General features: G+C 42.9%; 1 protein-coding gene across 2 annotated transcripts in view; it reads right to left on the reverse strand.

Annotated features, from left to right (window-relative positions):
* FSD2 (fibronectin type III and SPRY domain containing 2) overlaps positions 1 to 13592 on the reverse strand; it is a 59816-nt gene extending 46224 nt beyond the window's left edge. Inside the window, exons 1-3 of one of the 2 annotated variants that reach the window (XM_029574521.1) lie at positions 13440 to 13592; positions 9133 to 9959; positions 8955 to 9050 (exon numbers count right to left, since the gene is read on the reverse strand). In XM_029574521.1, the coding sequence (XP_029430381.1) occupies positions 8955 to 9050; positions 9133 to 9903 (867 nt within the window). In that variant the 5' untranslated portion in view covers positions 9904 to 9959; positions 13440 to 13592. Of the gene's footprint in view, positions 1 to 8954; positions 9051 to 9132; positions 9960 to 13406 lie in introns of both variants that reach the window. The other variant, XM_029574522.1, reaches the window with a different exon arrangement.
* Between the last annotated feature and the right edge of the window lie 992 nt (positions 13593 to 14584).

The following is a 14584-nucleotide window of genomic DNA, read 5'->3' on the forward strand; positions in this document are numbered from 1 at the left end:
TCCTATCCACGATCAGGTTAGGAAACGGGACGCTCAATTAACGAGCATTTCCTATCCACGATCAGGTTAGGAAATGGGACGCTCAATTAACGAGCATTTCCTATCCACGATCAGGTTAGGAAAAGGAACGCTCAATTAACGAGCATTTCCTATCCACGATCAGGTTAGGAAAAGGGACGCTCAATTAACGAGCATTTCCTATCCACGATCAGGTTAGGAAAAGGGACGCTCAATTAACGAGCACTAATTTTCCTATCCTGTGGCTGTCCCCAGGTTAGGAAAACAGACGCTCCTAAAACTGAGCGTCCCTTTTCCTAACCTGATCGTGGATAGGAAATGCTCGTTAATTGAGCGTCCCTTTTCCTAACCTGACCGCCACATCTCCTGGGCGCCTGCTGCTGAGGAGGAACTAGAGGTGCACAATTTCCCCTAGCACCTCCTTTTTACCGCGGCACCCAATTTAAATATTAAATCAGGCACACGGGAAAGGTGGATCGGCGCGTTAAGGGATCGGGCGCTCAATCATGAGCTCCCGTTTAATGTGCGCCGATATTGCATCGGCTTTAAAAAGAACACATAAAACGCCCCCATTTTGGCAAGTATTAGTATTATAAATGTTTTATGAGGCTGCTTTGGTGGTGATCTAAATGCAAATCCTCCAGTACAGTAAAGCTGTTTCATCTTTGTCTTTTCAGCTAGTCTATTTAAGAGCAGATACATTGAACAGGATCTCCCGTCATATGTTTACATATAGTTGTACAGCCAGCCATACTGAGCAGTTGTTTTGCACTACTTTATTTTCTATAATTGCATGAGTAGCTCCCCCTTTGCTGACTGCAGGGGTGCTAAAAGTCTGTCTGCAGCTGCAGAGCCAGGGTTCCTTCCGCTGGAGAATAGCACAATGGTATGGTGCCCAGGGGGGAGACTCGCGCCGCACAAAGAAACAATTGTCCACACCAGGACCGTCTGCCAAAACAGAGGAAAGAATTTATTTGATGGTCCAGAAATAAATGTCCATGAGAGTCGGGAAAAACCAGCAAATGGTCCAACTCACAAAAAGCTTCTTAGTCAAGTCACATAAATTCCACCTCAAAACCTTATCCTTCCTCAGGCTCCAAAGGCAGACAGGGAAACCTCTTCCCTTCCTCGTTCCCTACACTGGTAGCAGACTCCTCCAGAACAAGAAATGTTTCCTCGTGGACTAAGGGACAGATACCTCCGGTTGATCTGTGCAGTATCTGTCAGAGAGATTCCACAGGAGACCAGCAAAGCCCCAAGAGCAAACTGCACACTGGGGATGCCCTGCCTGAGCTTCACACCAGACGTCTTATTCTTACAAGAATCTTCTCCCAATTCACAGATCCCTTTCTCCCCTCCCCCGCCCCGCCCCAAGTAGCTCATGAAAGGCATTTTTATATCACAAATAAAAATGGTGTCACTCTTTATCAATGTTCTCGTAATGGTAGTAGTAGAAATAGAATCTTAAGGAGGAAACTAACATATCATAATTAATTATCAGCGCAAAATATCAGCACAAAGTTGCCAATGACCATCATATTTGGGCAAAATGTGTTAAATGGATACACATTGTTCAGTGTGCTATGCACATCCAATTGTTGCCACAATGTTTAATCATTGGTCATTTTAAATTTTTAAGTCATGCAATATTAAAGTACTTGTGAATAATAATAAAGTATTTTCCACGTGATAAAGTATTTTCCACAAATTTCTTCCACAATATTATTAATAATGATATCTTGACTTAGCTTGTATAGTGTTGTAAGCCCAACAAACTGATGTCAAGTTTAGACTGTTTCGGAAAGCAGGATTCCTTCTTCACAGGGCTCATTGCTGTTCCGGTGTTCTTCCGGTTATATAAAGTCAACTTGTAAAAATGTCAAAAAAATCAACGAAGTTTTGATAATATAACCATTCAAATATTAAAGTATCAATACGACAAGTCCAATTATCAAAATTCAAAGTTCCCAACATGCGACAGAGAAATTATTTACCTTCGGCGATAATATAGATGCCATTCCTTTTAAACATGTACGCGTCTTACCGCAGAGTATTATTGAATGACAGCGGTTTTGGCGGGCTATTTCAAGGTAGTCTGGTATAAAACCGGAGGTGACATAGATGACCATGAAAGGAGTAAGGAATGACGTTCGAAACAGGAAATGACGTATGTGACCAAATTAAAACAGTGATTGTGGCAGGTTTGTTGCAAGACTGTCTGTCAAATGGCGTCAAACCGGAGATGATGTAGATAGAAGGAAAGGAAGTGATGTATGTAACCAAATTCGGATGTATTGATACTTTAATATTTGAATGGTTATATTATAGAAACTTGGTTGATTTTTTTTTACTTTTTTACAAGTTGACTTTATATAGCCGGAAGAACATCGGAACAGCAATGAGCCCCGTGAAGAAGGAATCCCGCTTTCCAAAACACGGACCGTGTTGGGCGTTTTTTGCAGTCTAAACTTGACATCAGTTCATTGGGCTTACAACACTATACAAGCTAAGTCAAGATATCATTATTAATAATATTGTGGAAGAAATTTGTGGAAAACACTTTATCACGTGGAAAATACTTTATTATTATTCACAAGTACTTTAATATTGCATCATTTAAAAATGACTGATGATTAAACATTGTGGCAACAATTGGATGTGCATAGCACACTGAACAATGTGTATCCATTTAACACATTTTGCCCAAATATGATGGTCATTGGCAACTTTGTGCTGATATTTTGCGCTGATAATTAATTATGGTATGTTAGTTTCCTCCTTAAGAGGCATTTTTATATTCCATACCAAACCCATCCCCTTTGGGGGAAGGCCAAAGCTGTAGCCAGGCCATTTGGCACCTATGGCTAAGTAAAAAAAAAAAAGGCGCCTGCACCCCGAACACAACGCCTGACGCCATGAGTCAGGAGACTCTGTTACATGGAGGGGGCTTTCATTTTTATTTTGATCCTGCTCCTCTGGGCTTCCAGCTCAATCAGAACCAGTACGGGGATCCTGGTGCCATGGGCTTTCATAAAAAACTGAACAGGAAACCCCAAGAAGCCAGACTCTGCCTGCCATGCAACAGCAGAGAAAGAGAAGCAGAAATAAATTTCCTCCTGTATTGTGCAAAATAAGATATCATGAGCTGCACATTCCCAAAGCTGACAATCCAAAGCTACACACCACAGAGAGACCTAAGATCACAAAATAAAGGACTGCTTATGGTTCCTTCAACTCGGAAAACACACCTAACGAAAATAAGAGACAAAATGTTTTCCATAGGAGGCCCCAAGTTGTGGAACTTCCAGAGTCAATTAGTCAAATAACAGATAGAAAGAACTTCAAGCATGAGCCGAGAACTTGGCTTTTCAGAAAAGCATACAATTTAACATAAAAGACCAATAATCTGATAACAACTACATCAGTACCAGAGTTAATATTAATGGAGCAAACGATATGCAGGGAATGACGTGATGTAAATAGTGAGCAATAAGACGTGAATAAGGTTGTACACTGATATTTTTAGAGTGAGCAATAATTATGAATGATATGATATACAATGTTAGTAGGATTAGATCTTGTGTTCATTTATATCAACCATGAATATGCACACATATGAAATAGAATAGTAATTGCACAAATATGAACTAGAGTATACGGTAACTAGTGTAATTTGTGGAGTCAAACTAAAAGGTGCTTGCTAACCCATAATATATGACCATTAACAATGAGTATGTATGCGGATCTTGTAAACCGTTGTGATCTACTTTTGAAGCGACGGTATATAAAACGCCTAAATAAATAAATACCTCCCTAGCTAGTGATTACTTTCAAGAATTTAAACTATGATGTTATACTGAATAAATATTTAGACTTGGGAAGGAGGGGTTTTAGACTTTTGGATGGGACTGAGATGGCATGGTTGTTTCCCTCTCATTCTCCTGTACCAGGTTGCTGGAAGGTGAAAGGGGAATAATGGGCTTTGGGTCGATGGAGGGGGTTGTATGCTGTTAAAACTTGCCTAGTTGCTCCCCAGTAGGTCTCAGGTGGGTGGAGTCATCCTGCTGTATCTGGTTTTACACATCTATATAAATAAAAATGTAAATGTTCGTTTGTTCAAAATCTTAAATCTCCGAAAGTTCTTCACCGATTGCTTTGAAATTTTGACACAACGTTGCATTCGAATACGTGCATGTTTTTATATACCTATATTAGCTAGATGTCACACCTGTGACAGGTAAAAACATGCTTTTTTGGAAAAACAGCATCATCTGTTAGACGTACAAGCAACACACGCTATCTACAATATAAATGGGCTCTGACCGACGGCCCGCAAATGCGCAGTAGAGAGCAGCTCTACCGCGCATGTGCGGACCATTGAGCTCTGCGCTACGTGCTGGGTGCCACAGAGGGGAGGAGGAAAGGGCAGACGGGTCACCACTCCGAGAAACGGCTCAGCCTGTTCCTCCCCTGCTGGGGAAGTGGGGAGGGAGTAAGGACTGCCGGACAGTTACACACAGGAAGAGGAAAGGGTAGAAGAGTCACCGAGCTAGTCTGTCCACTGCTGGGGAAGGGGGAGAGGGAGTTGGGACAGCCGGAGCAGTAGAAAGCGGCTGTGAAGAGATCACAAGCAGCTGCAGCCTGCAGCAGCCAAAGCGCAAAGAGCTGAAGAGAGAACAGCTCGCCCTCCTCCCCCACCCCCTGAGTCCCGCAGATAAGGAGAAGCCAAGTAAATATCCCGCAACTGCGGGGGGAGGGTGGAAGGGGAAGGCAGTGCTGTCAACCCGCCCGTGGGTCTCAGCCGCCGCGGGAAGAGTTTACATGGGCATCGCTCCACCCCCACTCCCAGCAAAGCACCGTGACGAAAGTGAAAGCCAGAGGCCTGCTCCCTCCTCCCTCTCAAGCCCCCAATCGGATTTCTTAAAGGCACAGGTCTCCCAGAAAGAGCAAAGTAAGCTAGGCAACATGTCCCAAATCTGTTGCAGTGCCTGCTGCCTGCCCTTTGCGAGGGGGATGGGGTGGAGTGTTTTCCTCGCTCTCCCAGACACAACTGGCGTGGGAACTTTGCAAGCTCTTGCGAGTGCAGAGCAAAGACTTAGGTGGGGAGGGGACAAAAATCCCGTCCATTTTAACTGTGTGAGAGAGAAGTGTGGTAATGTGCGCTGAAGGCGAGTGTGAGTGCCAGAGAGAGAGGGAGACTACGTGAGGGATTGTGTGTGTGTGAGAGGGATTGGGCATGCATGTGTGAGGGACAGAGGGAAAGTGTATGTGCAAGAGAGAGAGAGAGGAAGCCTATGTAGGGGGCTGTATGAGAGAGAGATTCTCTACCCCCCCCCCAGCTCTCCACTTATAGGTTACAGTGGAAGGGGTTCAGTGTAGAGGGGAATGGGAGAGCAAAGGAGTTGGGGCCTGTAAGGATAGAGTGAAAGGGGTCTGAGCCTGTCCCTCTGCCACCGGGGAAGAGGGGAGGGATTTGGGATGGCAGGACCATTATGCCTTGCGAAATCCCCCTCGGCTACCGCTGCAGCTCCTACCACCGCTGCCGCCTCTGGCCCTTCGTGGTGCTGGGGGGGGGGAGGAGCGGAGCAGAGCAAAGACATAGGAGGAGAGGGGACAAAAATCTCGCCCGTTTTAACGGGTTTAACGGCTTGGACTAAATATTTTACGATTCCATTTCAATGTTTCCGATTGCATTGTAAAATTGAATTTTCATAGATTTCGATTTATTTTCATTTTGATTTAATTATTTCATGTGACATTGCGTTGGAACTGAGCTGTGTCGTTTACCATACCGTTCATTTAGTGAGTATAGTTTGTTTTTTTCTTTTTTTATTCTTTTTCATTTCTAGAATTATGCGGTTTACATCTAGACACGGATTGCTTCTCACATGGACAATTATATGTTGCGTGTTCTAGAGTTGGCAAACGAGACAATCTCTATATCTGCACAGGCAATGGAACAACAAAAAATATTGTATACCCACAAGCATTGTGAAATTAAACATATTCGAAACGTGTGCTTTCTCTTTTCTTTCTTTTCCATTTAACCAGACTGAGCCACAGCAACGCGTGGCCGGGTACAGCTAGTTGAATAATTAATAAAGGAGTCATCTAGGGTATTTTTCTGCCTGATATTAATTTAATTTTAATATTTACAGTGTAAATTAGCATTTATGTTTGCTGTGTATTAATTATGTTTGTGGCAACTTGATTGCTGATGTTGTTCACCACTTTGAATAGTTAAATGCGGGGGAAAGCAGTACATAGTTGTTTTTAAATAAATAAAATGAGGTGCAAGTGGTAGGTGGGTTAGAAGGAAATGTTTTGTAAATTTCCATTAACATCAAATGTGCTACATGAATTGTGCATATTCTCAGAAGTAAACAGCTCGATACTGTAACGTTCGGTTGAAGATTTCCCATCTGTAACGTGCTGGGAGCGCACAATTCGGACGCGTAAGGCGATTCAGCGATACAGTCTCCAGTTTCACGCGTCCTTAGCGCTTCTTAAAACAGACGCATAACCCTTTCCGCACGCAGCATGTATATGATATGTAAATGAACGAATTAGCTGTATAATGAAGGAATTAGCTATTCCCCTCCGATACTGTGACGCGCGCTCAGATTATCTCCTTTATAACCCGCTATTTTGCCGCGTCCTTAACCTGTTAGTTTACCACTACCCTCTACTTGGTGTTAGTGTGGTGTTCGAAAATTAAAACGGGAATAAAGTGTAAAAAATGGTGTAAAAAAAGTGTAAAAACATTGCTTACCTGCCCTGGCCCCGTCCGGTCTCCGGTGCAGCCCCAGTCCTGTCCCCTCCTCCCGAAGCAAAAAAAAAAAAAAAACCGAAAAAGTAGCAAGGCTCGGGCCTGCTACGGTAGTCCCTTCTCCCTTCCTCCCGATTTCGGCGCTCAAGGCGGCCGGGTGGGCGTGCATTCATCCAGGCAGAGGGAGCCGGCGGCGAAAGCGGCCTCCGGCTCCCTCTGCCTGGATGAATGCACGGCCCCCGCCGGCAGCGAATGAATGCCCGTGCGATTTCGGCGCTCAAGGCAGTCACATGACGTGACGTCACGGCATGAGCGCCGAAATCGCACGGGCATTCATTCGCTGCCAGCGGGGGCCGCTGGATGAATGCACGGCCCCCGCCGGCAGTAAATGAATGCCCGTGCGATTTCGGCGCTCATGCCTTGAGCGCCGAAATCGCACGGGCATTCATTCGCTGCCGGCGGGGGCCATGCATTCATCCAGGCAGAGGGAGCCAGAGGCCGCTTTCACCGCCGGCTCCCTCTGCCTGGATGAATGCACGGCCCCCGCCGGCAGCGAATGAATGCCCGTGCGATTTCGGCGCTCAAGGCAGTCACATGACAGGACGTCACGGCATGAGCGCCAAAATCGCACGGGCATTCATTCGCTGCCGGCGGGGGCCGCTGGATGAATGCACGGCCCCTGCCGGCAGTAAATGAATGCCCGTGCGATTTCGGTGCTCATGCCTTGAGCACCGAAATCGCACGGGCATTCATTCGCTGCCGGCGGGGGCCGTGCATTCATCCAGGCAGAGGGAGCCGGAGGCCGCTTTCGCCGCCGGCTCCCTCTGCCTGGATGAATGCACGCCCACCAGGCCGCCTTGAGCGCTGAAATCGGGAGGAGAGGAGAAGGGAGAAGGGACTACCGTAGCAGGCCCGAGCCTTGCTACTTTTTCAGTTTTGTTTTGTTTTTTTTTGCTTCGGGAGGAGGAGACAGGACTGGGGCTGCACCGGAGACCGGACAGGGCCAGGGCAGGTGAGCGGGGGCTGGGGGATAGTTTGCCGAGCATCGGGGAACATAACTGTCCACTTCCTGGTACCTGTCATTTCAAATGTCATTTGAAATGACATTTGAAATGACAGATACCAGCGCGGCCGTGAAGCGTTAGGCCCGCGAACCCAGGATATTGTATAGGCGCTCTATACAGTAAAATGGGTTGCGCGGGCCTAACGCTTGCCTAAGGCTTCGCAGCCACGGCATGCATTTGCATGCAATTATTTATTTATTTATTTTTAGATTTTTATATACCGGTGTTCCTATATGAAATAAATTAGAATTAGAAGAGAGTATAGAGCGGTAGGTGAAGAGAACTGTGCGTGCGAGGAACGAGGGTGCGCCTGACACTGCCGCACTGTTTCTACCGCGGCCTTAGAGTATCGACCTGAAAATGAGTGAGGGTAAATCATGCATATGCATGGATTTGGGGTGCTTTTCAACTCTTATCAGATTGAAGTCACTTTCAATTGGACAGATCCTAGGACCATGGGCCACCTCCCCCAAATTGCAGCATGCGTGATCCCCTTAACAGGCAAGTTATTGTGGTGCCTTCAGATGGACAGATTTAACCAGCCCAGTAGCACTTTTCCAAAAGTTAAAAAAATCTAAAACTTTAGATTCAAGGAGAAAGAAGCACAGTCTGAGCTAAAAAGCTAATAAACTAAGCTTTTTGTTTATCAGAACATTATTTCTGTTTAATAGGAATGTGCACACTAATTATTTTGTTATTTTGTGGGGGGATTATTTTTCTGAGATTTTTTGTTCATTTTTCATTTCACCATTTATTAGCACCATTTGCTAATAGTGTGCTCTATTTGCAAATAGGGCTCACTGTTTTGATAACAGCATGCACTATTTGTTAATAGTATGCACTAGTTCCTGAAAATGAAAGATTAATATTTTTTTTTTCATTATTCTTAATTTTATGTTTTGTTTGAAACAAAATGAAAATGGGCTCATTCATCATGTTTTGCATGTTTGTTTCAAATGAATGCACATCCTACTTAGCTTGGGTATATGGAGCTGCCCCAGACTAGTTCTCTTTGACAATGCTTGACAAAGATGCTTGACTAATAGTACACTTTCTAAACCTTCTAAAGATCCAGTAAAATTGTATTGTATATTATGGCTTACCTCCATGGTGATGAATATCTCCTCCAATTGACTTGCAAAGTTCTCCATCTGAGCAATATGCTCTTCTAATTTGCACATGTTTTTGTGAATCTCTTCCTGTCAAATAGAATAATGATATTTATTCAATTATAACGGCATATGGTATTTACCAATGCAAGATAGCTTCATCTATTCCTACCTTAACACCTTCAACTGCATTGGTTAATTGGGTCACCTCGTGTTCCTTATGGATGCCGAATAGTTTTTCAAAAGCTCTAATTGGCGTTTGACAGGCAATACAATAAATGTCTGGTATCTCCTCCTCATTGTTAGGTTGAAGAATCGATTCTGATAGAGCACCGTCATTTCCTTCCAGCTTATTGTCAACATCAGTCCTTTCTTCTTCTTTCTCTGTGGCATCGCTCCAGGCCTCTTCAGCAGTGCGTGAATTATTAGAAGCTTCGTCATGCTCTTGCACTGCATCTTGGGAAATCTTATTACCAAATCCTTGCTCTTTGTTTTGCATACTTTGCTGGGGCTTTGTCTCTTTAGGCTGCACATTATACTTTTGAATAGGAGATTCTCTTCTTTCTAACACTTTAGGTACTGGGACCTGTTCAGCTCGGAAATCTTCCTCTATTTCCTTCTCATCTTCCAGCCTATATAGCTGTGCTAATCCATCTATTTCTTTTCGTAAATTGTATTCTGTCTTCTCTTTTTCAGCAAACTGCTCAGTTTCTTCAACTGGGACGCCATCTCCTTTGTCTTCAGCAGTTTGCACATCAGGAGAAATTTCCAGTTGTTCTTTTGTCTCATAAAATGTTAGATCTTCAGGGTCAGAGCCATCATAGTCTTCAGCCAGCCCAGATGTTGCTTCATCTTTAAACTGATCTAAATCCCTAGCACTGTCTTTGTGTAGCTTATTGGTGGTGGTTGCTGTCTCCGTTGCTGTGGCAGGATTAGATGACATAATTCTTCTCTCTCTTTAATGTTTGACTGATAGTATATTTAAAGAGCTTTCCACTCCTTAATAATGAAAGAAAATATTAAGTTATAAAATCTTAATCCAATTGCAAATTTTACATAAATAGACATTGAAATGATCAACAAGTAGATAAAGACTCCATGGCTCGTCTAGTCTGACCATTTTTCCTACCTTACTGCAATATTGCCGATCTGGCTTGAGTTCCAGTTTTACTTTTAATTTCCCACTGCCAAGGATTCACTTTATTTGTTCCATGTTCTTTGAATTCCAGTACTGTTATTGCATGCCTCAGTCTTTACTGGGAGGCTGTACCATGCAGTCATTCACCACCCTTTCTGTGACGAAGGCTTTCCTAAGTTTCTTCTGAGCCCAGCCCCCCATCTAGCCTCATGGAATGACCCCTTATGCTAAACTATACATAAATGTTCTACAGCAGGAAGATCTTCCCCTCCAGGATGGAAATGATGTGCTAGATTCTGGAAGCTAATCAGTAATTGAGGGGGAAAAACATTGAATTATGTATTTACCCCTCTAGCCATACCACTTTACAATGAGAAGTGGAGTAAATGTGAGATTGGACATTTATCTGAATATGCGGATCACGTATGAAATGGTTAGATCTCCTCTTATATTATACAGGCTTATTAAAAATATAAATGTGCAGCTCATCAGTGCTTTTCAGTTTGGTCTTCTGATTTGTCAGGGCTGAAAATCTCAGAGAATAAACATCTCTAGCATTTAGTAATTTATTGTTGCAAAGCCAAAAAGCACCTGCACATAATCCTTTGGTAATAAAATATATTATTTATGGAATATACTGAGTTAAAAGAATAAGCCATGTTCTGAGCTTATGATGAAATAGCTGTGGAGGCAAATCAGACACTCAAATGAACATCAGATGAGTTCATTATAATCAGTGCTCTTTTTCAAAACAATTTACAACAAATGGATATTTAAATACTAGCTAGTCCTTACATGCAATCAAAACAACCCCACCACATATTTTCTACTCACTAAACTGAAGATTTTGTGGGAGGTAGGAGTATTGAGTGGATTAAACAAAGAATAGAAAGTTACATCCACTGGCACTTTCTGGCAGGGAGCGGAATGTGATGGTTTTGTATTTCAAGATCAAGCATTTGCCTTTGGAACATATTCTCTTGTTTTACCACCATTGCAGAAGACACGGAGCCTGAGGCTGCAGTTTACATGGTCAAGGAAGAGATCCTGAAGCCCTTACATTGATTACTTGACAGCGCATTGTTACTGGCGAGTTCAGGAGGGGAGAGGACACACAAGCGGCATCAATCAGCGTTCTGTGATTGATGTGTCATTGGGTTTTTTTTTAATGTCCTACTTGCCTTCATTTCCCCCAGTACTGTAGATGAGGCACTAGGTATCAATGGGCTTCCATGATGTAAGCCGGGAATGACTGCATTATTCTAGCCATATATTCTATCCACAAACCCGTAAACTCTCCTCTCCAACCCCAACACACACACTCACAGAATCGATATAGTTTACGCTGCATCATTCACTGTACAGTAGTCAGATCATGGTATACAATGAGTGGGAGAGTGGAAAATAAAGCTTCCAAGTTATGCAAAGACCTGAAATCGTGTTTATGAAGAAACTGGTCCTCCTTGAGGCATGGTGCTGGTCTACATACATGTGAGCCTTATCTAACTTCTGTAGAACAGTCTCTGTCACAGCAGTAGACATGTAAAAGTATTTTCCTAATTAAGTTGCCAAGATTTCAATTGGTTTTTCTCATATCCTTTCCCCATTGTTTCCTTATGGTCCTGAAGTACATAAATGGTTTGAGGCCTACTTAAATGTGGCAGTGAGATGACCTGAGTGTGTGGGAGCATTTTTGCCTTCACGCCATTAACCTGAGCTGATGCTACAGCGGAAGCATCCTTTAGAGGCTTCCTCCACCCATTTCCAGATGTTGGTAACATCATGAGAGAAGCATCACATATTTAAAAAGGCATCGTTAAGTTGATGCCTGTTGTAATGGGACTGCTCAATGCTATTCATAGTGGGATCAGGACTAAAATCTTCAAAACATACAGAGTCTCTGACTCATTTTTTTTTTTACCCAACAATTTCCTTCTGCTCTTTCGCTATTCCAATTGGAACCTGCCTGCTTTGAGCTACAGCTCCATGAGCCTTCATTTACAAATTCCCGGGGTTTAAACCTCCTCTTTTATAGTCTCCTTCAAACCCTGTGCAGCCATTGCAATGACAGTCCTTGGCCAAGGGGCCACAATTTATGGCTAATGTGAGCTCTGAGTCCAGCCACTAGGGATCATTGTTGAGTAATGTTTGAAAGAGACTGTGAATGCTGCCTTCACAGAATCCCCAATCCTGGCCTGCCCAGGGAGTAGAAAGCAGGCCTAAGAAGTGAACTCGGGTCCTCTGCCCAGCACGTACCACTGAGCCACCAGCCCTCTGACCCAGAAATGTATTAGTTTTATTTAACAAACTCATCAAATATATTTTGGCTGTACATTTTTCTGAGTCCTGAATTTGGGAGGATCAAGCCTGCAAATTAGAATGTACAGCCCTCAATTCATGGCAAATATCATTATGAGCATTAGTCAAGCTGCATAAAGAACAAATGCCATGGGCTGAATACCTCAAAATAGTCAACATATGGCTCAGGGATTTTGCAGAAGAGAAGCTACAAATATGTGTACAAAATATAGATAAGAGAGAATTGATATTATGAGTACAATGGAATCCTGTTAGAATGGCCTGCAACCTATAGCAAATGCTACCTAAAATACTGTTTCTTTCCACTGTGTCAATACAGAGAGCATCTATTACAATAAATGACTTTTCTGCTGTTGAAGCAAAGGGCAGCAAAGATTAGATTTAAGAAAACATTCATCTGATAATATTGCTTGCAGTAGTGACTATTTCTTTACAGACAATGAGTTACTGAATCGGGCTCAGCAGGCATATGGGACATTAATTATATCCCCCAAAGTATATATATTTTTTGTATTTAAACAAACTTCCCAGAAATATTGAGAGTTTATTTGTGCTTTTTATAAAATGGAAGAACAAAGCTTAAAAAAGAAATGTTATCTCATTTCTGCACTAAATGATGTGGGCTGCAGAAAAATTGCAGTTAAATATTATTGATTTGCTATAATAAAGAGAGAGTTTCCTGCTGTGTGTCTCAGTGCCCAACTTCTTGCAAAACTAGTTAGAGTTAACTGAAAGTGTGCTTGGAAATATGGGTATTACTGTTATTCTGGCTCCATATTACCAGTGAAAGAGAACATAGCTATAATTACAGTCATCTAGACTTACATTACAAAGCGGGAATTAATGCAACTACCAAAACATTACATATTTATTACAATAGTCGTTCCTTCAGTCTTAAGAATTCATCCGTTTTTCCTATCCAGGCGATATAAGATGAGAAGATTTGTATCTATTAGCAAAGGTTAATTCAAATGCAGACAATTTCTTACTTGTTTTCTGGGAGTAGGAGCTGGAAGACTTACCAGATAATTTTAGCCAGTCTCTGCTCTCAAATACTCATGGGCCAGCAGTGAGGAACCGTGACAAATATAGCCCTGCCTGAACAGTCCTTCAAGTTCCACATGCCTCAAGTATCACCAAGGGGAATGTGACATAAAGCAACACATGGCTGACAGTGGAGATCCAAGCCAAGGTTTTACTTTTTATAAACACAGCTCCCCTTTCTGAAACGAATGGCAAATGATTTGATCTGTCTAGGTAAGCTCCTCCCCTCTGGAGGGAGGAAAAGAAGGAAATCTCTGAACCCGTACCCAGTTCTTCCAATCAAAACCATGCCTGCTACGGATCACGAGCCTCGTGTGTTTCTCTGAGCATTGCCTGCCAGAGAAGAAGCTGCAATCCACCTGCTCCAAACTGTGGCGAAGCAGGCTCTACAGCTTTTTAAAATAAATAAATAAATAGTCATGTCACAAACCTTTGCCCCAAACACCAGCTTCTTATCTTCAGTGTCAGCCTTAGGAGAGCGTAGTTATGGCTTCACCCACAACATTATACTCAACCACATTGAAGATAAGGTTCCTGATTATTTTGCATTAACAGAAAAATAAGGAGACAAATGTAGATGGAGGTTGCATTTATTTTCGTCTGCATTTGCTTTGGAAAATTTCAGATAAAAAGAAGGTGGACAATTTCCCATTTCAGTAGTCATGGCTACTCTTTTTAAAGCTCAGCACAGGCATTAATTGGGGGATGTGCGAATATGTCGGGCTTGCGCATGCCAAGCGGACTTTAAAAGCTGCTGAGATAACGCATGTATCTACCTGAAGATTTCAAAAAGGAGCAGGTGTGGTCTAGGCACAGCATGGGCATTTCGGGGAGTGAAACTGAGATGTGCCCACATCAAGGCTCCTTGCCGCGTAACTTTACTTCTGCTATGGAGGCCATGTGCATTATAAAATAAAGAAAACTAGGTAGATCTGCTGGGTTTTAACAGTTGGGATAACTGGGGGGGGGGGGGGGGTTGAAAGACCTATCTCTTAACTGGCAAACTGGGGATGAACGGGTAAAACTGAAAATGGCATTGGTGCATGCACTTTTAAAAAATCCCATGATTTATATGGAAGAAGCAGCATTTCTGTGCACTTGTGCATGCCCGCTTAAAATATGG

Source organism: Rhinatrema bivittatum, chromosome 13 (assembly GCF_901001135.1).
Source record: "Rhinatrema bivittatum chromosome 13, aRhiBiv1.1, whole genome shotgun sequence".
Classification (NCBI taxonomy): Eukaryota; Metazoa; Chordata; class Amphibia; order Gymnophiona; family Rhinatrematidae; genus Rhinatrema; species Rhinatrema bivittatum.